The sequence below is a fragment of the Rhamphochromis sp. 'chilingali' genome, assembly GCF_963969265.1.
Source record: "Rhamphochromis sp. 'chilingali' genome assembly, chromosome: 10".
Classification (NCBI taxonomy): Eukaryota; Metazoa; Chordata; class Actinopteri; order Cichliformes; family Cichlidae; genus Rhamphochromis; species Rhamphochromis sp. 'chilingali'.
The window spans coordinates 23,716,939-23,737,625 of NC_137937.1; the positions used below are offsets into that span (position 1 = coordinate 23,716,939).

Below are 20,687 nucleotides of genomic sequence, written 5' to 3' on the forward strand. Positions count from 1 at the left end.
AGCAGAACAACGTGCACTTCAGCTGATGTTTAATTAAAAAGAATAGAAGGCACATGTGGGTGGGCTTTTTCAAATTTACTGCCTGATGAAAACCGTTAGCAGTCGTGTACATCTTACGTTCAGTCGTGCTGCCTCTAATATCTGATTTCTTTCTGTACAAGGCTGGATATTTGAGTGGTGTGAAATAAATAAAAGAAACAAGTACAAAAATCCCTACGGCTACTGTAAAGCATATGGAAAAAGTAATGTAGAGAAAGCCATAAAAAATGGATGTAAAAAACGCTCCAACACTGACACACACTGTATTTCTATTTTTTTGCTTTATCTACAGAGATGATGAGCGGCAAATTATTGAATCTATAAAAAAAACCAAAAACAACAACTATGTGCTGTGTTTCCAAACTGGAATTTCTAATCACAATTTCTAACTTCACCCTAGTCTGAGCAGCAGAATTCAAAGAACAAAGTCCTCGTGCTATTTAACGCTTACCCAACTCCATATCAATATTTTTTTCAAAGGCTGCACTTTGCATCGTTCTTTTTTCTGCAATCTTGATCCAATAATTCAATTTTTGCAGGTCCTGAGGGACATTAATGCTCACTAGTGAGGAGTGTGGTGCTGCTTTCGTCAGGAATACCTGTTAAAATGAAAGCTTATTTCTGCCACTGGTGGGAAAAAACAAACAAACAAACCCTTCTCATAAGAGTTTCAAGGTTAGCGTTCCAAAATTTCAACTTACTTAGAAGTCTGAGTTGAACTTTTGAGATAATAACTTAAAATTTCACCTGAACCTTCCCACTCAATCGCAAAAAACATCCTCCCGTATGTTGTAATTCTGATGAAATCTGAACTCCTCGTGAAAACAATCCCACGGGAAATATGAAAAGAAAAAAAATGACAGCAGTCTGGCATGGCTTAAAATGAAACAGTCTTTATTAAGTAACTTTAATATCAGAAAAATAAAACTCTTAAATTCTCTTTACAGCAAATATATAATATCAGTGCTTTGGCCACAATAACTTAAAAGGCCGTTATAAAATATAGTCTGCTTTTAAACTCCTGACTCAATTTGAAAGAATTTATATGCCATAAGACTCCCCCTACATATACATAACAAAAGTAGTAAAATTAGCAAATACTTTGAACTGTTGGTACAGCTTAACAATATATGTATTTATATAGAGATAATCTAAGATACATTTTAATAGTATACCGTTCTTAATTTGGTGGTGTACAGACATGACAGGCAGCTTGGATCCTTGGCCTTTTTACAGTTGCAGTGTGATGCTTTACATTGGCGGTAAATTATGAAGACATGCTCGTGATGCACATTCCATTTTCCACTAGGTTTAAACGGCAGTTATCAATACTATTATGATCAATACTGTAAACTAATACCTAGACTACAAGCAGACAGCACTGACACTCTCCTGCGTGGAAACATGTCTGTGTTTCCAACTCTTCGTTCACCTAATCACTCAGAAAATTAAAGAAAAAAAAGAAACATTTTTTTTACAAAAATCTTATTGTAAACATTTTAAAGATATATATATTTATGTATATATGAAATGTAACAAAATAAAAATAAGTTCTGTATATTTATCAGTCATTAACAGTAACATTATATAATACATACACAAAAATGTAAATAGATTCATATCGATAAACTGAGGGCCGACAGTGTATTGCATTCCCTCAGAGAGAGAAAGACTAAAAGGAGATCGGCTCATCGTAGAGCTGAGAATACAACGGGACGGATGGATGACCCAAAGAGGGGGGCAGAAGCGGGACTTGTTTGGTTGCATTTTGTTATGAAAGCCAAGATGATGGATATTAAAAAGAAACGGAGCAAAGCTGTGTAAAAACTCCCAAAATACTGTTTACAGCTGGAATGCTAGAGGGACTGCAATCCAGTGTCCACACACCAGAGAGACAGCAGTGACCTAATGTAGTGCGAGCGCAGTCCGAGCTGAACTCGTTCCAGTGCTTCCCCCTTTTAAAAGTGTCCGTGAGCTCATTCTGTCCTGTACTAGTCTAAAGACACAGATATTTAAAGCTACGATTTGAGATGAGAAGGTGAGAGGAAAGTCGATAACATGCCTGTCCCGGCCAGTCAATAGTGTGATATGATAATGGGGAAGCTCTGTGCTTAGTAGTGCACAGGACAAAAGCAACTGAGCTGGTTAAAGGTGAAGTGTGTACCGTTAAAACATCTCATTAAAGAACTGAAATGTAATAGGAATAAAAAACTAAAATAAACAGACGGATTATTTCTGTCTACAAGTTTAACCCCAAAGTTTGTTTGTTTGAAACCCGAGAAGCTTCACTTAGTGCTTCGTGCTGAGATGAATTTTGCATAGGCCTGGCAGAAGAGACGTGGGATTACAAAAGTGAAGCAACGAGCGGCCTTCATCTCAGTTTTGCATCCCATTGGAATCATTTTCCTGACTTCCAACCGAAAAGCTGTGAAGAGACAGCCACGGGGTGGAGCCGTCCAAACGAGTCGACATTCAAGTGAAAGAGAAGGATATTACTGAGATGTCTACAAAAAGAAAAAAGAAAAGAATCAGTAGCCTGCCTGTACAGTACAGGGATTTGTTCCAGATCACAGCTGTCTTCATAGTTTCAGAAAAATCTCTTTTTTGCTCCCAGGTGTGATTTAAGTAAGAGTAAATACTTTAACAACAGGGAGGAGGAATGTTTCCAAAGGTACAAGCTGTGCATATCTGTTTTTGGCTGAAAAACAGTACTTTGTTTCCATACAAGGTCGTAACGGACATATAAATTAGAAGTAAATAAACTCAGGTGGGGGTGGGGAAATGTGACAACAGAAATGGACAAAATAAGAAAGTTTGGTGCCAAAAAATATGAACGCAACACTCGATATCAGCTTGGGAAAATAGGAAGCGAAAGAAAGCGTCCTCGTGAGACAAGATTTGTTCCAGCGAGGAGCGTCTTGGGAGACTGAACCTCGACAAATATATTAAGACTTCGGTCTGTCAGCTTGTGTTCTTTTGAGCCCGAAAATCTGGATCTGAAGATAGTGTTGTGAATTCATTACTGGCTTCCCAAAAAAAGGCCACAAGTTTGTTTAAAGATAGAGCAACGCCATGTGTCCGCTGAACCGGTTTACTTCTGTTTACACTCAGAGTGGAATTAGGCACAAGTTTACCGTAAACAGTTTGTAAGTATAAGTGGAAAGCAACGTGGCGATACTGAAGCGGTATCTCGACCCCAAAAGTAATAAAAAAAGTTACTCACTTGTCGGTGTTATTCTGGGAAAAGAATAAAGAAATGAGGCAACGAGAGATTGCCGTTGGAGTGCGACAACTTTCAAATTGTAGTTAATAAAGTCAAAACACGCCGCGGGTGTGTGTCCGTGTGTGTTACACTGTTATTATATTAGCAGTACTCAAAACCTCTCATTCAAGTCCTACTGAATGTAAACATCCTTTTTAAAGACGCGCAGGTGTGCGCCGGTAGCCTGATGATATTTGCACCAATCATCTGGGAAACATGAATTCTGAAAAGACGACCTACGCTGTATCAGATTTACTGCATTAACTTGGTTTTTTGTTTGTTTGTTTTTAAGTAACAAGAAGAACACTATTTTTCCTTAATAGTGTAGTTATACAGTCACATGTGGAACTCATGGAAACTCATTTGCCTCTACTTTTTTTTTTTTTTTTTTTTTTTTACTTAAAATAAAGGCAAAGGGTCTTGGCCATAATTCAATGTATTTTAAAGAAGAAAAAAAAAACGTTTGAGATGTAGACAAAAAAGGCCAATAGAATTCAAACTCAATTTAAAACAAATAAAATTATAGGTAGGTACAAAAAAATAACAATAACTAAAGATTTTAAGGACAAAAAAGAAAATATGAATCAAAAAATATATCTATCCCAACCCCACCCTCCCCCCAATGCTACATAGAGGGTTTCGAACCCTCTCGTTGATCAATCAAGGAAGAAGACTTCACAATACCAGGCACGTGAACGGGCTCAGCACCCTAACCTCGGCCCTAAATCAACATCATTCCTTATTCACCTACTCTGCTTCACCAGCTTAAAGGAAGCCAGATGAGAATTACACTTAGACACTGACCTGGGGTCAGTTTTGTATTTCCCTCCCCTACACACACACATGTCATGAACCATAAGTGTTGGGCAGGCTGATCTCTAATCAGTTATAAAGGAAATTAAGGGGAAAAAAAGAGAAGAAGAAGAAAATCACATATTGTGAAGCTGAATGGCCTGGGTGGCTGGGGACAGACACTCAGGGCACACAGCATCTGGACCCTGGCATATCTGGGTGGCACAATTTAGACAGAAGAGGTTATGGCCGCAAGGAACCAAGGCGGCGATCGCCTGGTTATTCATACACTGGACGCACAAATCCTGTCCCCTCCCTGTTGATCCGAGCCCCAGTCGATAGGCGAGCGAGGATTCGGGAGGGGAGGAAGAGGAGGCGGTGCTTTCACTTGAGGAGGAGAAGGCTGAGCTGTAAGAGGGGAACCTGTGAGCGTCGAGAGCCCCGGCCGAGCCAAACGGTCCCCGGTGAACACGCTGGGCCTGAGGATGCTCCAGGGCATCGGTCCCAGAGAAGGTTGGCGAGAGCCGGGGTGTCCCAGGCTGGCTTGTCTGGAGACATCATAGGTGTTGAAGATTAGATAAATGGACACCATCAAAAAGTTTATGTTAAAATTGAGCTATGCAGGCAAATAAGTTAGTGAGAAACAACATATTAACTTAGCTTACCAAGTTTTATATCCACCATCATTTTTTAAGGGATTTCTAATGTTATAACAAAATCCTTATAAATGCACATCTGTGATAAATCACAGTTCTGAGCCTGCAATTTGCATATCAAACTCCCCCTGCACGCTGCTGACCATAAAAAGACTAAAATAAAACTGCACAGGAGGCCATAAAACTGCAGCTGTTAAATTTCTCTTACCTGAGACTGAAGAGCATCAAAGGCCTGGAGGGGCTGGTGGTCCACAAAGGGGCTCCAGATGTGTGGCTGTGCAGTAGGGTGTGACGAATGGGCAGTGGAAATGGTTAATGGGTCAAATCCTGAGGAGGAGCCTCCACCTCCCAGCCCAACCAGCTCCTCAGACCCCACAGGAAGAAGGCCCTCGCCAAACCAGAAACTTGCACTGCCGCCATTGCTGTTGTTGTTAGCGTTGGCATTAAACGGGCCGGTCGGGCTGACGTCTGCCAGTCGGTTGACGTTCCCGCTGCTATAAAAAGAATCGGCTGAGCTGGTGCCGCTGCCCAGGGAGCTGGAGCTGTCGTTGCGGTAGTTGGAAGACATCCTGGCGCCATTGTTGATATTGCTATTGACTCGCTGAGTACCGCTGATGTTTAGTGGCAGCAAGCCACCGCCGCCTGGTGATGATGCAACTGCCTGAAGCCATCCGGCCTCTCCCAAAACAGCCGATGTCTCGAAGCTGACATCTGTCCCGTTGAACTGAAAGTCATTGTTGTCTACACCTGGAGCCTCGATGCCCCCACAGGTTCCGGTGCGGAGGGCGATATGGGCCTCTATCTCCTCCCTCGCCCGGTCCACGTTTTCCGGCATGCCCGTAACCTCGAACACTGGCTCTTTGTCCCGGCTCGGCGTCACAATGTAGGTGTGGGTCTGCTGCTGAATGCGTTTTATGGTTGCTCCTGAAAGATATGACCAGACCAGCTCTTTCACTCAAAACATGAGACACACATGTTGAATACAAAGACTCAATCAACGTTCTGCTCACTTTGCAACATGACTGTCGGTTATAGTTTGAAGTGGATATAATATGTTCATTTTCACATTTTCAAGAGTCTGAATATGACGTGGGCGGGGCTTAGGTCCTCATAGTCAGAGCAGTGAGATTGCTGTATTGGGGATATACCCCTCCCCCCTTTGACGTCACACAGATACAAGAGTAGAAAAAAAGTGCTTGAACAAAAGTGTCACCTAACCTTAACCTCATGATCAGAAACTTTGTCCATGTTTAATATGAGCAGCCACCAATGTAAAGCAAACAAATGGCACATGGACACTTAATTTTTAGTAGCTGGTGGTACAAATCTCATAAATCAAATAATAGTCCATCAAAATCTCAGACTGCATCACTAACAGCTCTGTGTACTTGTTTGTCTTTTAACAACTGCAGCTTGACAATCTGACAAAATAGGCCAAGCTGAGTCACACAGAAACTGCAGTCACAGCTAAATACTCAAGATTTTAATCACAACGACAGTAGGGCTGGGCTATATCATACCGTTCATGATGATACCGGTGTAATTTTGGGCAACGATAGGAAAATGAAATATCACGATAGAATATGGTAAAACGCGCATGTGCAGTGCCTTTGTTTACATACACACATGGCAGAAAAAGCAGAATGAGAAGAGCGAAAGTGGATCGTTAAATGAAACGGATGAACCAGAATTGGTTTGTAAAAATGCTGCAACTTCAGTGGTGTGGAACTGGTTTAGCTTTCGTCCGTCAGATACACAACAAAGCACTATTTTTGGTAGCGCATGCTAGCGGGCTGTCGTTATTACCGTGTTGTTTGGAAAATACGGCACACTTAAAATCAATCATTTGATTTTCCTGAAAATCGACAGTGCCCCTTGTAATCCCATGTGCCTTATGTATGAATTCTGGTTGTGTTTACTGACCTCGAAACGATTTTATGTGGTACACCGCACTCGAAAATCTGTCGAATGTTTTAGTACGACTTTGCTAAGCTACGAACCCGCACCGCTTGATGGATTGTCGGAGCATTACGGCTATCGTAGACAGGAGTCTCGCGGAGTGATACGTACTGCGCTTCAACATAATATTACCGTATTGTGTGTGTATAACCTCTTTTTAAGTTTCGTGGATATTATACATGGTTATACTGAGAATATGTCGGCCAATTTCCACTGGAAATGCCTTTTGGTTAAACTGTCAGCAAGGAATTTGCACTGTTAAGTTTTTATATAACTTTAATGCACATAAAAAAAACAGCTGCTTGTTTAAGTGAAAATACATTGATGGGTTTTTTTGCACAAATAAAGTTGTGGAGTTGTAAAGTATTTTGTCTAGTGTCAATTATATCGTCAGTTACATCGTTATCGCAAATTTTCAAATGTATATCGTGATAAATATTTCTGGTCATATCGCCCTGCTCTAAACGACAGTATTGTGCATTTACGGCAGTTACACTTGTTTCTTGGTTGTTGTTTTTTTTATAGATTTTTTTTTTTTTGGACAGGACAGGAGAGAAGCTTGGAGAAAGACATAACTCAAAAGCGGGCCTCAGCATTAACCTTATAGCATATGCATCACCGTTGCTCAACCCAGTGAGTCAAACCAGCGCCCCACACTCAGATCTATTTAATCATTGTGTGTGTTGCTTTGAAAATGGAAACAGCACAGCTGTGCAGTAATTACAGTGCTCAACTACAGGCTGGCCTACTGACTCATCTGGCTGAAATCCACACCACCTGACCAAAACACTGAATTCAGATCCAGTGTGGAAACCTTATCAAATGTCAATACTGTGTTTTTAACCGAGAACAATATCCTAGAGTGCATTTTGATGCTTGTAAATACTCCACAGCACACCTCTCGACTCTGTGTTTGTGTGACGCAGTGTTTCATCCTAAATTTTCAACTCCAGTGACTTTTTTTGACACGTCACCACTTCCTCTACAGGTATTATCGCAAGTTTGGTTGGTTTAACAAACAAAAAAACAGCCCATGCTATTTGACACACAGCTGGTAATGTCAACAGGGCAAAGAGTTAAAGACAGTGAGCAAATCATAATCAGCCTCAGGGCTTTTTCCACACACAGGTGCTAATGTGTACAAAGACTAGCTGAGAGCGACAGGGAATCTTCTGGACTTGAGCTGATGGATATCAAGATGCAGAGGCTTTTAGAAATACAGGATATCCATTAGACAACACAGAAACAGAAAGCCGTTAGATGTGGGGCCTGATAGCAGAGCTACACAACTGAACAGTCCCATAGTGCCTATATCATCCAAAAAACACTTTTAGTCTGCATCTACTAACATGAAATTTGTTTTTCTGACTCTTTTTGTCCTAAATTGTATGTTTCACACCTTTCCTGCCATCTATGCTAAAACAACATATAATTAAGCTAAAGGGCAATTCTGATTTTTGTTTTAGAGACTTTCTTTAAAACTATGACTTTCAGCAGTTACATACATGCAAACAATACAAATTAAATACCCACCTTTAGGACCCACAACCAACCCAACAACACGATATGGTACCCGCACCTGTACAGTTAAAACGATAAAGGTTAGCTACACACACTTTAAAATACAAAACACAACAGAGAGCCTTATTTATACAATAATTTTGCCTAGATACTGACACTAATAACACAGAGTCATCCTAACGGTTGTTCTCAACCCCTGAATGACTTCTTTTCTTTTTTTTTTTCATTTAAAGTCAAGCTTGCTGACCTGAATGGTAGTCCGTCCAGGTAAAGCCGGAGTCCCGAGGCTGGCTCCTGCAGTAAGAGGGCCGGTCCTGTTCCGAGAGGCTCTGATAAGGGAAAAGTGCTCAGCCGCAGACATGATCTCCCTTTTAGCCATGGCCACATCTTCTTTACGCCCCGTCACAACAAAGACTGGCTGTTCCCCCCTCACTGGTGTCTTAATGTAGGTGTTGGTCTTGGCTCGAAGTGCCTTGATCTTACAGCCTGTCACATGGGCAAGTTAAAAAACACATAAGGGAACCACATTAACCTTCACAGATTCAACATTGAACTCTTGAAACTCTGCATCTCCTAATAAACTAATGAACTAATAAAAGATCATGACACAAGCACTACAGCACAGGTGTCCAGTCATTAATGCCACATAAAAGTTGCATAGCTTATAAATTTAATATTCCATTCAGCAGTGGTTGAGAGTCCAGCATCATTACCAGAGCCATTTCCTGTTGTTGTCAACACCGCAGTCTGTGCACCATCCCCCAACTTACTCTCAAACATAATCACACTGCCCCACTAACCGAGTCCAGCCATCTATGTAAAGTTTAGATAAAACAAAGACCACATATAAGGGTCTAAGAACAGCGAGGGGATGTTTAGCTGAAATCATATCGGTTATGTCACGGAGCTAACTATAACTTGCAGCTGATGTGGCAAAAGAATGGTGCCCTCTCCTCCGAGACAAAGCCCAGGCTGGTTTAGCTCAGCGAAACACGGCTACGGGGAGGCTCACTGACAGCATACCCGTGATATAGGCGAGCTACTGCACCGAGGCCACAGAGTGGGTTCCGGAGACCAATAAAACTTTAGCTGTAAACTTTTTTCAGGGTGTTGGGCGAGGGTGTTATTGTTGACCCAGTTTGAAGGGGGAGGAATGCTAAGCTAGTAGCTGACTATGCCACTTTTCTTCGCGACGATTTTTTTTTTTTAAGCTATAACTTAGTTTTATCTCGTTGCTTTTCTGTTCCACGCCTTTAATTAATTAGAAGATAAACTCGCGATTCTTCAAGTTTCTTTATTTTGTCCCTTAATTCGGTCCTGCCTAACTCTCCCCACAAAGTTTAGTCTAAACTCCGTTAGCACCTTAACGTTAGCTCCACAAGCAGTCAAAAAGAAAGCGACTCACCCTGCCTGCCAACGATCTCCGCGACGTGCTCCGAGCTCGGTACGGCCACACACTCGGTCGTGTTTACGCTCTTACGCCGGTTCAACAGTGATGTCTCGGCCTCTCCGTAATCCGGCTCCCCGAACCCGCCGGACGGTAGCATCGTCATGCTGTTAGCCGGCGGGAGAGCGCCGCCGACCGCAGGATCGTCCCGCTCGTCTCCGTTGTATAGCAACACAGTCTCGATGTGCTCCATCCCGGAGCTAGCCGGCCCAGAAAGGAGGTGTTGGTTGCGGTGGTGGGCCTGCGTTAGCAACGAGGAATCGGTTGCAACTAATGGCTCGTCCTCAGCCGCTGCCGTTTTGTTAATTTCGTCTCCCGAGGGCGGACGAGGCAGTGGCAAGGGCTTCAAGTCGAGGACCGTACCGAGGAGGCTGAAATGGGAGAGCGGGAGGTGGTGAAAGGGGAGGCTCTCGTCAGCTAGTTCGGGCGTCTGGCTATGAGCGCCGTGCTGCTCGTCAAGGCCCATACCGGCGAAAGCGTGCAGGAGCGGCGGTGGGACCTCGGACTCTCCCTCATCGGCCTCCAGCAAAGACGTACTACTCGGCATGATGCAAGCCTTTTATTGATATTGCCGGTAATCGTTATGAATAATGAATGAAATTTGTTTGATTACAAAAAATAAAAAAGCGACCAGCGCCTGTTCGTTGAAATGTGTGGCTTTGTTTTGTCTTTACGGCGCTCCTCTTCTCTTCTTTATTGAGGCGCATTTACAGCTGGCTTTCGATTATTTGGCGCACTACTGCCCCAAGTGGTATGGAGTGAGCGTCGACCCAATCATTTCAACGTTCAGAAAAGGCGGCGGGGGGGCGTGAAAGTGAAAGACGCAAAGCTGTTCCACAGTTGAATATTTTAATGATGTTCCAGTGTGTCTGATGAAAAAGTCATTCCTTTCTCCACACCTACTTTCTCCCACTTTCGTTTAATTAAACTCTAGTCTTTCCTCTTAACCTTTGACTGTTTTTGATACCTTTCATTCGACACCTGCTTCATAATGCATTTGCTTTATTTCCTGCTTAACCATAACCCAACCATAAAATCCATCTAACTGATTTCTGTGGCATGTTTTGCTTTCACTGCATACCAGTGTTGGGTAAATTACTTTAAAACAGTAACTTAGTTACATTACTAGTTACTTCTCTCAAAAGTAACTCAGTTACTTCAAGTTACTCGTTACTTTCAAAGTAACTAGTTACTAGGGAAAGTAACTTTGGTTTTACTCAGAATTCTCTTGTTAATGTGTTTCTTCCATAACTTTGCCAGTCTTCTAGCTTGCTTACTTGCCACAAGTGCACTGTGCCACCTACCAATAGAAAGGAAAAGATATTGTGCATATTTCCACGAGAGAAATCCCACGCCTGGACCGTCATTGACTGCTGCCATGATTCTAGCCAACGTCACAGCGTCATGTGCGCCTTTTACATCCAACACAAAAACTGCAGTCGTGGTGCTTTCAATTGTACTCAGAACTCGGAAATTCTGCCTTCTGAATAGGAAGATGTAGGTAACACCAGACTGCAGATGAGCTGCATACAGGGCTGGACTGGGACAGAAAATTGTCCCGGGCATTTTGACCATTATAGGAAAAATCATAAAGCCTTTGAATGAAAATAAACACTGTTGTGACAGTGATGTTCACTGTCTTGATGGTATATATGCATCAATCTATCAATCGTTTGTTGTAAGATTCAGATAATTATTTTTTAAAAGCTAGACATTTTAAATGAGAATAAGAAAGAAAAGTATTTCTTTGTGCCCCCCTTTCCCTGTTAATGCCCTACCTGGCCCCCCTGGCCACACTTTGCTAGACCCGCCCCTGCACAGTTACCAGCTGTCAGCTACCTAAAAAAGGATCCTGGGGTTATTTGTCTCTCAGAAACAGTTCATAACTTCCCTTCAACTCATTCCTGTCACCTAAAAGGTAAACCTGTTTCTCCATCACCTGTTCAGCTCTGATGATTCAGTAAGGACATCTCCTGGTTTCATCTTCATGTTTCCCTCTCACCAGATAACCAAACCATATCATGACCAGCAGGTTTACAGCTGTGGCTCCAGCAAACATCAGCTGATACTAGAAATTAATATTAAATAAATTTTAACAGCTGATCAAGCTTAAAGTGCTGCTGTTGTTTAGTGCGACATCCGCTGGTTTCCTCTTTCGGCGCAAAGTGGGCGATAAACAAACAAGAGAGCCGATCAGCTGATCACTGATCAGTTTTCATGATTGAAGTAGAAACGGGAGAGGGAGGGGGGAGAATGAAAGAAGAAGAGGCAGCTGTGCAGCAAAGACAGAATAACTCCAGCTTTGTGCCTTTTTCATTGTAGCTGAATTACGGGACAAACTGTTCCTTTTCACCTCAATAAGAAACGTTTAATATTTTCTCTGAATACCAGACGGGACGGTTGGCAACTCTAATAACTTATGAACAAAATAAAGTTCAACATCATTAACTTCATAGCACCACCCAGCTGTATAGAAACTCCATCATGCTAGCTAGCATGCAGTACGGAAAAAGTCAGAATAACGAAAATAAACTCCACCTAAACTTGGTTCATATCTGACCCAGAGAGACTGCAGGTCATAACTTCTTACCTGAAGTTCAGTTCACACTTGGACCGGCGGCTGCCTCGGGTCTCTTTTCCTTCTGCGTCCCTTTTCCTTCATCCACCTGCTGGCCTCCACCACTTGCTAATGTTACTGAATCTGTGGAAGCTCCGCGATAGCCACCACACGAAGTAACGAGTAACGACCCTATCTAAATCCCAGTAACGACTAACGCGTTCCTGATTTTGGCATAATAACTAGTTACCGTGCTCGTTACCACAATAATAGCGTAGTTACTGTAACGCGTTACTTAATAACGCGTTAGTCCCAACACTGCTGCATACACACTGCATGTTCATGTGAAGCTTGTTTTCAGGGTGAGATGCAATTTCACAACTATCAGGAAGATGCACTCAACGTACATTATGAGGGGCGTTGTGTCATGGGAATATTAAAATGATACAACATCTGTGGGTGTTGGCATGGTCTACACCCCAAAAGTATTAAATGAGTACATGAATATTAGATGTGAGAGAAAGACATTGTGGTGTTTTCAGTGTGCGTTTTGTTGGCATAAAGATTGAGAGATAAATATAAATGCTTATAGGGATGGGATGTAAATGTATAATGAAGGCATGGAGAGTTTTTATTTGCAAGGCAAGAGGATCGATGTAAGTCTGGCTCCTTGCCATCTATAACATCTCTAAGTGGAAAAGTGCAAGGGTTTGAAGACAGCTGTCCTGAACATTTAAAAGGTAAGCCTGCTATGAATAGAATGATATAGTTTTGTTTTTGTTTTTCATTCTTACAATTCACAACAGAAATGCTAATATGTACTCAAGAGCAATATTTCTTTTTCATGATTTTAGGGGTTACTTTGCAATGTTCAACTCCAGCAAAAATGTTTTAAAAACAATTTTTTCTATATATTTGTTTTAAACACACAGGGAAAATAGATCATTATCTGGCACGATAACCTTTAAAATCAAGTCTACTACATATTGTGAATGAAAACTATCCACTAATATTTAAGTCAGTCATTCATTTTACACCATACAGAAAGGACCCAAAGTAGAGCTCAAAGTAGTTTGGAAAAGTGGTCTAAACCCATAATGCAACTGAGAAAATGAGCCAAAATGTTTTTCTAGTAATAAATGAAATCAAAATTTTCCTTTCAACAACCAAATATACTTCTTCACACATTCATCCACATACAGGTAAATTTTAAAGATTATTTCACCCCCTTACTCCTTATATATTGTGTCATTATATAAAAATAAATGAATATAAAACTTAAGGCACAGTGTAATAACAAAAAAGACAAAAGGAAATAAACAAACAAGACAAATCAAACAAACAAAAAAACATGTTTTGTTGCCAGAGTGTGACGCTGTCATAGGGGTTAAATATCCCAAATTGTTACGAAACATTTAATGTGTCTAATGAAATTTGGTTATAAGTAACATAAATGTAACCACCATGCTATACCGATAGGGCTTAAGCAGCATTTCTACTCCATTCAAACTGCCTTCACTTTCATTTTAACCGGCGGCCACGTTGGAGCCCTGGATTCAGGTACTAAAAGGGAAGCTACGCTTTGCTCACACTTACGTGGTTGTGGCCCACGTGATGTTACAATGGCTCCTCCTTTTATGTTTTTCCACCAGTGAGAGCAAGCAAAGGCGGGCTTTTACGGATGACGGCCAATGAGATGTGTCGTTAGTAATACGCGTCTTAGCATTAGTTGCATCCGGGTGAGGACTGGGGTGAGTAGGTAATTCTAAGTAAAACATAATCTAAAATCGTAAATATTTGGATTTATTTTAACGCCTGTTACTACTTATATCCTAATAAAACAACAACACAGCAACCATTGAAACATATTACAAATCCCGAGCTTCTTTCTTTCTCTAAAATATAAAGACCAGCTAGCTCGCTAGTTAGCTTTAAGCTAGCAGCTAGCCGCTTATATCAGTGTCCGGGTTTTCCTTGTCGGTATTTTCGCCACCTTCGGTGACGGTTTTAGTTTTAAATCTGTTGTTTTTACAGTTTTTTTCTTAGAAGCTGTCGGCTCTCAGTCTTCAGGATGCACGGATCGCTTCGGGTGTTGCTTCAGGTGCTCTGGGCCCAGCTGCTTTGTGGGTGGGTGCTCGGCTCCGAGCTAACTTTTGAGCTGCCAGACAACGCTAAACAGTGTTTCTACGAAGACATCATCATGGGCACCAAATGCACCCTGGAGTTCCAGGTGCGTGTCTGTTCTTTCGATCCCTCCCATCCATGCGAATCATCCTTGTCGTTTCCCCCCCCCAAATTAAATCGAGTATAGATTGTCCCCTTGAAATCTGTATCAGGCGTCAAAGATGAAAACCCAGGGACATGAACAGCTTCATGTGCATGTCTGATAAACATTAGAAATGTAAACCAACTCAGTTACTGTACTTCTACCTGAAAGATCTTCAGGTAAATATTTAAATTTAATAAGAGGTGTCCAGGTAGCCGCAGGCCTAGTTATAAGTAATAAATACTATTAAATGATCTTGTTCATTATCTGTGACATGTGCCTTAAACATTTCACTAGAACTACACACACACACACACATGCAGGGTGTATAACAAACACAAGAAGTGGCTGATATTGAAAGATTCTACCAATGGCTGGTTAAAGCTTGACAGGGTAGACGGCACAGAAACACTACTCATGGTAGCAAAAGATCCTTAGAGGTCGAGGTCTATCATACAGGCTGTGCAAAGATACCCCAGAGATAATCCAGCACATAACAGCAGAGTGCAAGATGCTAGCAGGCAGGGCATACATTGAACACCATAACCAAGTGTGTGGCATCGTATACAGGAACATCTTTGACGAGTATGGTCTGGAAATCCGGAGGTCAAAATGGGATACACCCCAAAGGTGATTGAGAGTAACCCAAGCTAACATCCATTTAGACCTCCAGATGCAGACAAACAAACTGGTGATGGTTAACCAATCAAATATAATGTCCACATGGTGGACCATCAGAGGAAGAAGGCCACGGTGATGGATGTAGCTATACCAAGTGAATCAAGAAGAAGGAATACAAGAAGCTTGAGAAATACCAAGGGCTGACGAGCCCACAGGTCGAGTGGGGAATTATTGTACAAGTATGCATTAGGATCATAGTGTTGTGTTATTTTTAAAGTGCAATAATCACATACTGGTGCCTCAAGTGTATTTGCCAAAAAAGAGAAAAAGTGCAATAAATGAAGATTAATCTGGGTGATTGTTTTTATTTTTAATTGTGTGCATAATTAGCCTGTAATAACAATCTGATGATATATAACTTTTCACTGTCCACTTTCTGCTGTAACAAAACAAATTTCCCACGTGTGGGACTAATAAAGGTTGTCTTATCTTATGTTGGGGCAGTTGTTTTAAACTCTGTTTCTACACTGTGTTCAGATTAATTTGCACTGACACTGAAAACATGTGTAGGACTCAGACATGAAATTGATAAAGAATCTGACCTGTAAGCAAAAACGCTATCCATATATATTTTTAAAAACACTTTGTCAGTATCCATCCTACCCCTCCTTGGCTTTGTTACTCATTCCTTCTGTGCTTTCGATTCCCAGGTGGTGACCGGTGGTCATTACGATGTGGACTGCCGCTTGGAGGACCCAGATGGCACAACACTCTATAAGGAGATGAAGAAGCAATATGACAGCTTTACCTTCACAGCAGCCAAGAACGGCACCTACAAATTCTGCTTCAGCAATGAGTTCTCCACCTTCACCCATAAGACAGTTTACTTTGACTTCCAGGTTGGCGATGACCCTCCACTTTTCCCCAACGAGAACAGAGTCACTGCTCTTACTCAGGTAAACTGTGAGGATGCACACATAAACCTGTTAACTGCCTGTTTCTCTCACTGATGTTTCCTTCATTGTATTTGTTAGGGCGAAATAACCTAAACGGTTACCCTGTCTTCATCCTGGTTGCACAAATGAACCAACACAGTTTCTTTAAATTAAAAGCAAATAAATCCTGGTGATAAATAACCCCCAAAAAGCAGAGCAGCCACCTTGCAGAGTTTGTTTATTTTATTCAGATAGAAAGGGTCACCAGACAAGCTTTATCTGTAAATGAAATCTCAGTACTGTGGCTACTCTCACAAGATAATATCAACTAAAAGAAGGCTGAAATTTGGTGATGTAGCAAGACGGTGATCCTAACCAGTGATCTACCAAAGAACGATTTTAAACAAACAAAAAAAAGACATTTGGAGAGACCCAGACAAACCCAGAAAATGACCGTTTGAACTTTGTGCAATTACTTCAGGGAAGCTGATTACATCCTAAAAATATGGCTGAGCTGGAGTCATTCTTTTTAGAATAATGGGGGGAAAATTCCTGCTAAATGTTGCAGATGTTAGTCCCCTCCTTCTGGAAATGTCTGACCTTATCACCTTTTTGTGTTTCATTAGATTAAGTAAATGATGGTTGTCATTTATCAGGCACAAAACTAAAGGCAGAAAAAGACAGCAAGATGTGGGATGTTCAAATACTGAAATATATGTCTGTTCAGACAGACTAGAAAAAGCACAAAATATCATCTGCCTACTGTAATATTAGCTAAGGAAATATAATTAAAAAGCACTGCCAAAACCACTGTTGCCAAAAGAATACCAATGATATAAATACAAGAACCACCCCTCCCTTAAGTGACAGACTCATATTTGTCAGCCCTGCAGATTTAATGTTCCTGGTGGATGAATTTAGTAAATATTTTCAGCCATCTTCCAAAAATCTAAAATCAGTTTTGTTTTCCAATCTTCACCATTTACAGATGGAGTCAGCCTGCGTGTCCATCCATGAGGCTCTGAAGTCGGTGATCGACTATCAGACACACTTTCGCCTCCGTGAGGCCCAGGGACGCAGTCGCGCCGAGGACCTCAATACCCGCGTCGCTTTCTGGTCCATCGGAGAAGCCATTATCCTTCTGGTGGTCAGCATCAGCCAGGTGGTCTTGCTGCGAAGCTTCTTCTCTGACAAGAAGACCACGACAACGCGTGTGGGCTCATAACAGCCTCTGAGATCTGACTCATCACTTCCTTTGTCTGTTCTTGAGCTTGTGTGCATGGAGTGCATAGGAACAGCCGCGCTGATCTGTAATTGAATCATATCAAGCGGCCAGGTCCTACAATCTGATGCGGCCTCTTAAATCAGTACAGCTGTTCTTACAACTTTATGCAAATTAGTCTTGAGGAGAAAAAATAGTTGTGGGTTAAAAGTGTTTTTGAGGATTAATAAAAAAACAGGAGGAAGACTTGATTGTGTTGCTTGTAACTATCTGTATTTGAAGCAGTTCAAGCACCGGCCATATAGCTAAAGAAAAACTTTAAGTCATTTGAATATTTGAAATGATTTCTAAATGTGTTCTTATTTTAAATGTGTCCTTTTCTAACCCCTGTCTTCATGATCTGTTCCAATTTTCATCCCAAACTGCTCTGAAATAAGCACCCAAGTGGATACTGGGACTAAATGTAGTCATATTATAAGGATACTGCAGATATTTGTCTTTATCTGCACTAGCTCTCAAAAGCCACACTCTCAGTGCGAAGGTTGGATTTGTTTATGAAAAATCTGTTGCATTTTTTTCCTGTGTTACTAAAACTCACTTTATTAAGTGAGAAATGGTAGATGTTGTGTTTTTTGTTTTGATCGGCTTTGCCATTTTAGATAGTAGTTAGAAAGGAGTTTGCTGTGCTCTGCAGAGAGTAAGCAGTCCTTTAATCCAATATTAGTTTGACACCCTTTGTTCATAAGGTGGTTGTTGGGTTGAAGGATTGAATTAAAGTGCAGAAGGTATACCACGAGTGACTGCAAACCTAATTCCTTAAAGAAAATCTCTATAAATTAAAAGTACGTTTTTGCTTTGTTTCCATTTGCTCTCTTTTACATTGGGGGAAATATTGATCGGTTTAAGTGTGCAACATAAATTCTAACATATGGGATGTAGGTTTTTTTTGTTGTTGTTGTTTTTTATTATTACATCTGTGTGACTCTGTGGCAGACAAAAAAGAAATGACTCATTCTTGTATTTAAAACCGCATCGTTTTGTCTGTTAAGTGGCAATCCCAGCTGTTAGAGGTGCACCAGTTCCTTAAGTCACTGTCTTTCTTTGAGCCGACGCTGTCCATTTGGTTTTGTACAACAATATTGTAACATTTGTGTGGTTGGAAGAATTGTTGCTTGAATAGAAGATAATTCAAGTGAATACGAGTTATAATTTGATGTTTCAAAACTCATCTCACCCTTTTTTGACATTTATTTAGCAGTGCAGAAAGAAATCTTAAACATGCATGTTTATTTTTAGGGGTTTCACTACAAATTTCGGTGAGCAGTTTTTTTGTACTAGTGTAGGTCACATGCAATGGTTTATGGGCTTAGTTCACCTGGGTGGTTTTGACTTTCAGGCAGGAATCACGTGGATCTTTATTTGTGGTTTACAAACATCTTACTGTAAATGTATCTCTTTCACATAGACATTGGCTAAAGCACAAGTATAAAGAAGCTGTTTTAACCTACATAATTTTACTATACACAGCTATATGAAAAGAGATGAGAACAGATCGAAAGCTAAAAGATTGTGGTTATATGTTAAACCTTTTCAGTCAGGGATGGGAAAAGAAAAAAAAATTCAGTGTACAAATATTATCCCACTGAAAGAAGCCAAAAAAGCTTGTTTCATTTTATTGTCCAGGTTTATAGAAGTGTCCTACTTGGGATAGAAGTGATTAAAAACAACAAAAACTTCAAGAACAATCAATTTGATCTGTTATTCTCTCTCCAGAGGTCGCCATGTTTTATGTGGTGCAATTTTGGCATTTCCATTTGCACAGGTTTAGCTCCGAGGCATTGTGGGAAGTTGTTAAGTTATTGTGGGATGGATGAATAAACTTTTTGTTTAAATGTTAAATTCTGCACTTATTTAGTCACCATTAATTAATAAATTGTACATTGAGGTGTTGGGTTTCTAGATAACACAATCTGCTCATGCTTCTTTTATCCTGAGGGGGGTGATATTGTCAAGGCCATCACAATTTTCTAAAGCATGTTCATGGTTTCCTTTAGGTCAGGGGTGTCAAGACTCCGTTTATTTCCTTTGTCACATGCAGTCTTATTCTTTATTTAATTATTTTTCTCATTTTAAAAAACAAATTTACACACAGCTCGATCTTTAGGAAGTGTGTAGAATGTTGTGTAGAAAAACTCATAAACCTGCATTTTATTCACAGTAGAATGTGGAAAAGCTCTAGATGAGGCCCCGTGGTAGACTCAGGACACGCTGGAGAGATGATGTCTCTTGGCTGGTCTGAGAGCGCCCCGGTGTTCACTCGGATGAGCTGGAGTAAGTGGCTGGGGAGGGGAGGTCTTGGCATCTCTGCCGAAACTGCTGTCCGCATGGCCCAGACCTGGCTAAGCAATAGAAGATGGATGGATGGATCCTGCACATAGCATATTTCAGTAAGACGAGACTAAATCATATAATTCCGCTATTACAACAGCGTGGCATCATAGTAGAAAAGTCCAGGTGCTGAACTGCCAAGCATGCAATCCAGACCTTTTTCCAACTGAAAACATTTTGCAGCTAAATGAATAAATATGAAAAAGCAGACCCACCCAGAACTGTTGAGCATCTAGAATCAGACATGAATGGGACTTTTACAGATGTCATCTCCCAGAAGTCCAACACCTGGTCTCATAAGTTCACAGATATTTACAGATTGTCAAAGAAGAGTGGATGCTGTGCAGGGGTGAACACAGCTTGAACACTTGATATGTTTTCTGGGTTCTGTTATTATAAACTATAACTATATCCCAAGTTATAGTATTATTTGGTGCATTTGTACTGTTGGCAAACTGATGTGCATAATCAAAGTGAGAAAAGTTGAAATAAAAAGGTGGTAGATGTTATTTATATAACTAGAAGATCAATAGGGACTCGTTCTCTGTTTATATACAGTAAAATGTATGCATACATCTACATATGATTACAAGACCTTGGTATGTGTACAAAAATAACTATATGCTACTACACTCATCAGGCACCTATCCCCATTAAGTTTATGGTGAAAAATTGTTATACAAGATTTTATTCTATTAAATATATATCCATATAGGAAAACGTGACTTAACTTTACTTTCAGTATGATTGTATATTTATATGCCTTGTGGTTTATCTATACATGTCAGTTACATTCACCTAAGACAAATGCTTGAAAAAAGGTGATAACTCCCCCCTCTCCAACCTCTCTTTCACCTGTTTTCTACTGTCTACTGTTTTCTACAGATCACAATGTCATCTGCAAACATCAGTGTCAACAAAGAATCCTGTCTGGCCTCATCAACCTGTCTCACTGTCCTGACCAAGCATATTACAGTTATTAACAAAAAACAATAATTTGCAAACTAAATAAATAAAGCATA

The 20,687-nt window shown here is 40.8% G+C and overlaps 2 protein-coding genes across 3 annotated transcripts; one reads left to right on the forward strand and one right to left on the reverse strand.

The window, feature by feature from the left end:
• Nucleotides 1-1,336: 1,336 nt before the first annotated feature.
• Nucleotides 1,337-10,370, reverse strand: LOC308404255 (RNA-binding protein MEX3B-like). Its single transcript, XM_080894222.1, has 5 exons — nt 9,635-10,370; nt 8,477-8,715; nt 8,242-8,287; nt 4,958-5,673; nt 1,337-4,641 (listed from the first exon to the last, which is right to left on the reverse strand). Exons 1-5 carry the CDS (start codon nt 10,221-10,223, stop codon nt 4,231-4,233), a joined length of 2,001 nt encoding a protein of 666 aa, XP_080750348.1. The 5' UTR covers nt 10,224-10,370; the 3' UTR covers nt 1,337-4,230.
• Nucleotides 10,371-13,893: 3,523 nt separating this feature from the next.
• Nucleotides 13,894-19,022, forward strand: tmed7 (transmembrane p24 trafficking protein 7). 2 transcript variants are annotated; one of them, XM_080892858.1, is made up of 4 exons: nt 13,894-13,984; nt 14,268-14,463; nt 15,831-16,076; nt 17,044-19,022. In XM_080892858.1, the coding sequence occupies exons 2-4, from the start codon at nt 14,305-14,307 to the stop codon at nt 17,278-17,280; spliced, it is 642 nt and encodes a 213-aa protein (XP_080748984.1). In that variant the 5' UTR covers nt 13,894-13,984; nt 14,268-14,304; the 3' UTR covers nt 17,281-19,022. The 2 variants fall into 2 exon arrangements, with proteins under 2 accessions (XP_080748984.1, XP_080748983.1); XM_080892857.1 differs by having other exon boundaries at nt 13,898-13,992.
• Nucleotides 19,023-20,687: the final 1,665 nt, after the last annotated feature.

Excerpts from the sequence above, each read along its gene's own strand:
- LOC308404255 (XM_080894222.1), bottom strand. The coding sequence starts at position 10,223 with ATGCCGAGTAGTACGTCTTTGCTGGAGGCCGATGAGGGAGAGTCCGAG. Across the intron at positions 8,716-9,634 it reads GGAGATCGTTGGCAGGCAGG|GCTGTAAGATCAAGGCACTT; the intron begins GTGAGTCGCTTT and ends CCCATGTGACAG. Across the intron at positions 4,642-4,957 it reads TTGATGCTCTTCAGTCTCAG|ACAAGCCAGCCTGGGACACC; the intron begins GTAAGAGAAATT and ends TGATGTCTCCAG.
- tmed7 (XM_080892857.1), top strand. The coding sequence starts at position 13,925 with ATGAGATGTGTCGTTAGTAATACGCGTCTTAGCATTAGTTGCATCCGG. Across the intron at positions 13,993-14,267 it reads GTGAGGACTGGGGTGAGTAG|TTTTTTTCTTAGAAGCTGTC; the intron begins GTAATTCTAAGT and ends TTGTTTTTACAG. Across the intron at positions 14,464-15,830 it reads AATGCACCCTGGAGTTCCAG|GTGGTGACCGGTGGTCATTA; the intron begins GTGCGTGTCTGT and ends TTCGATTCCCAG.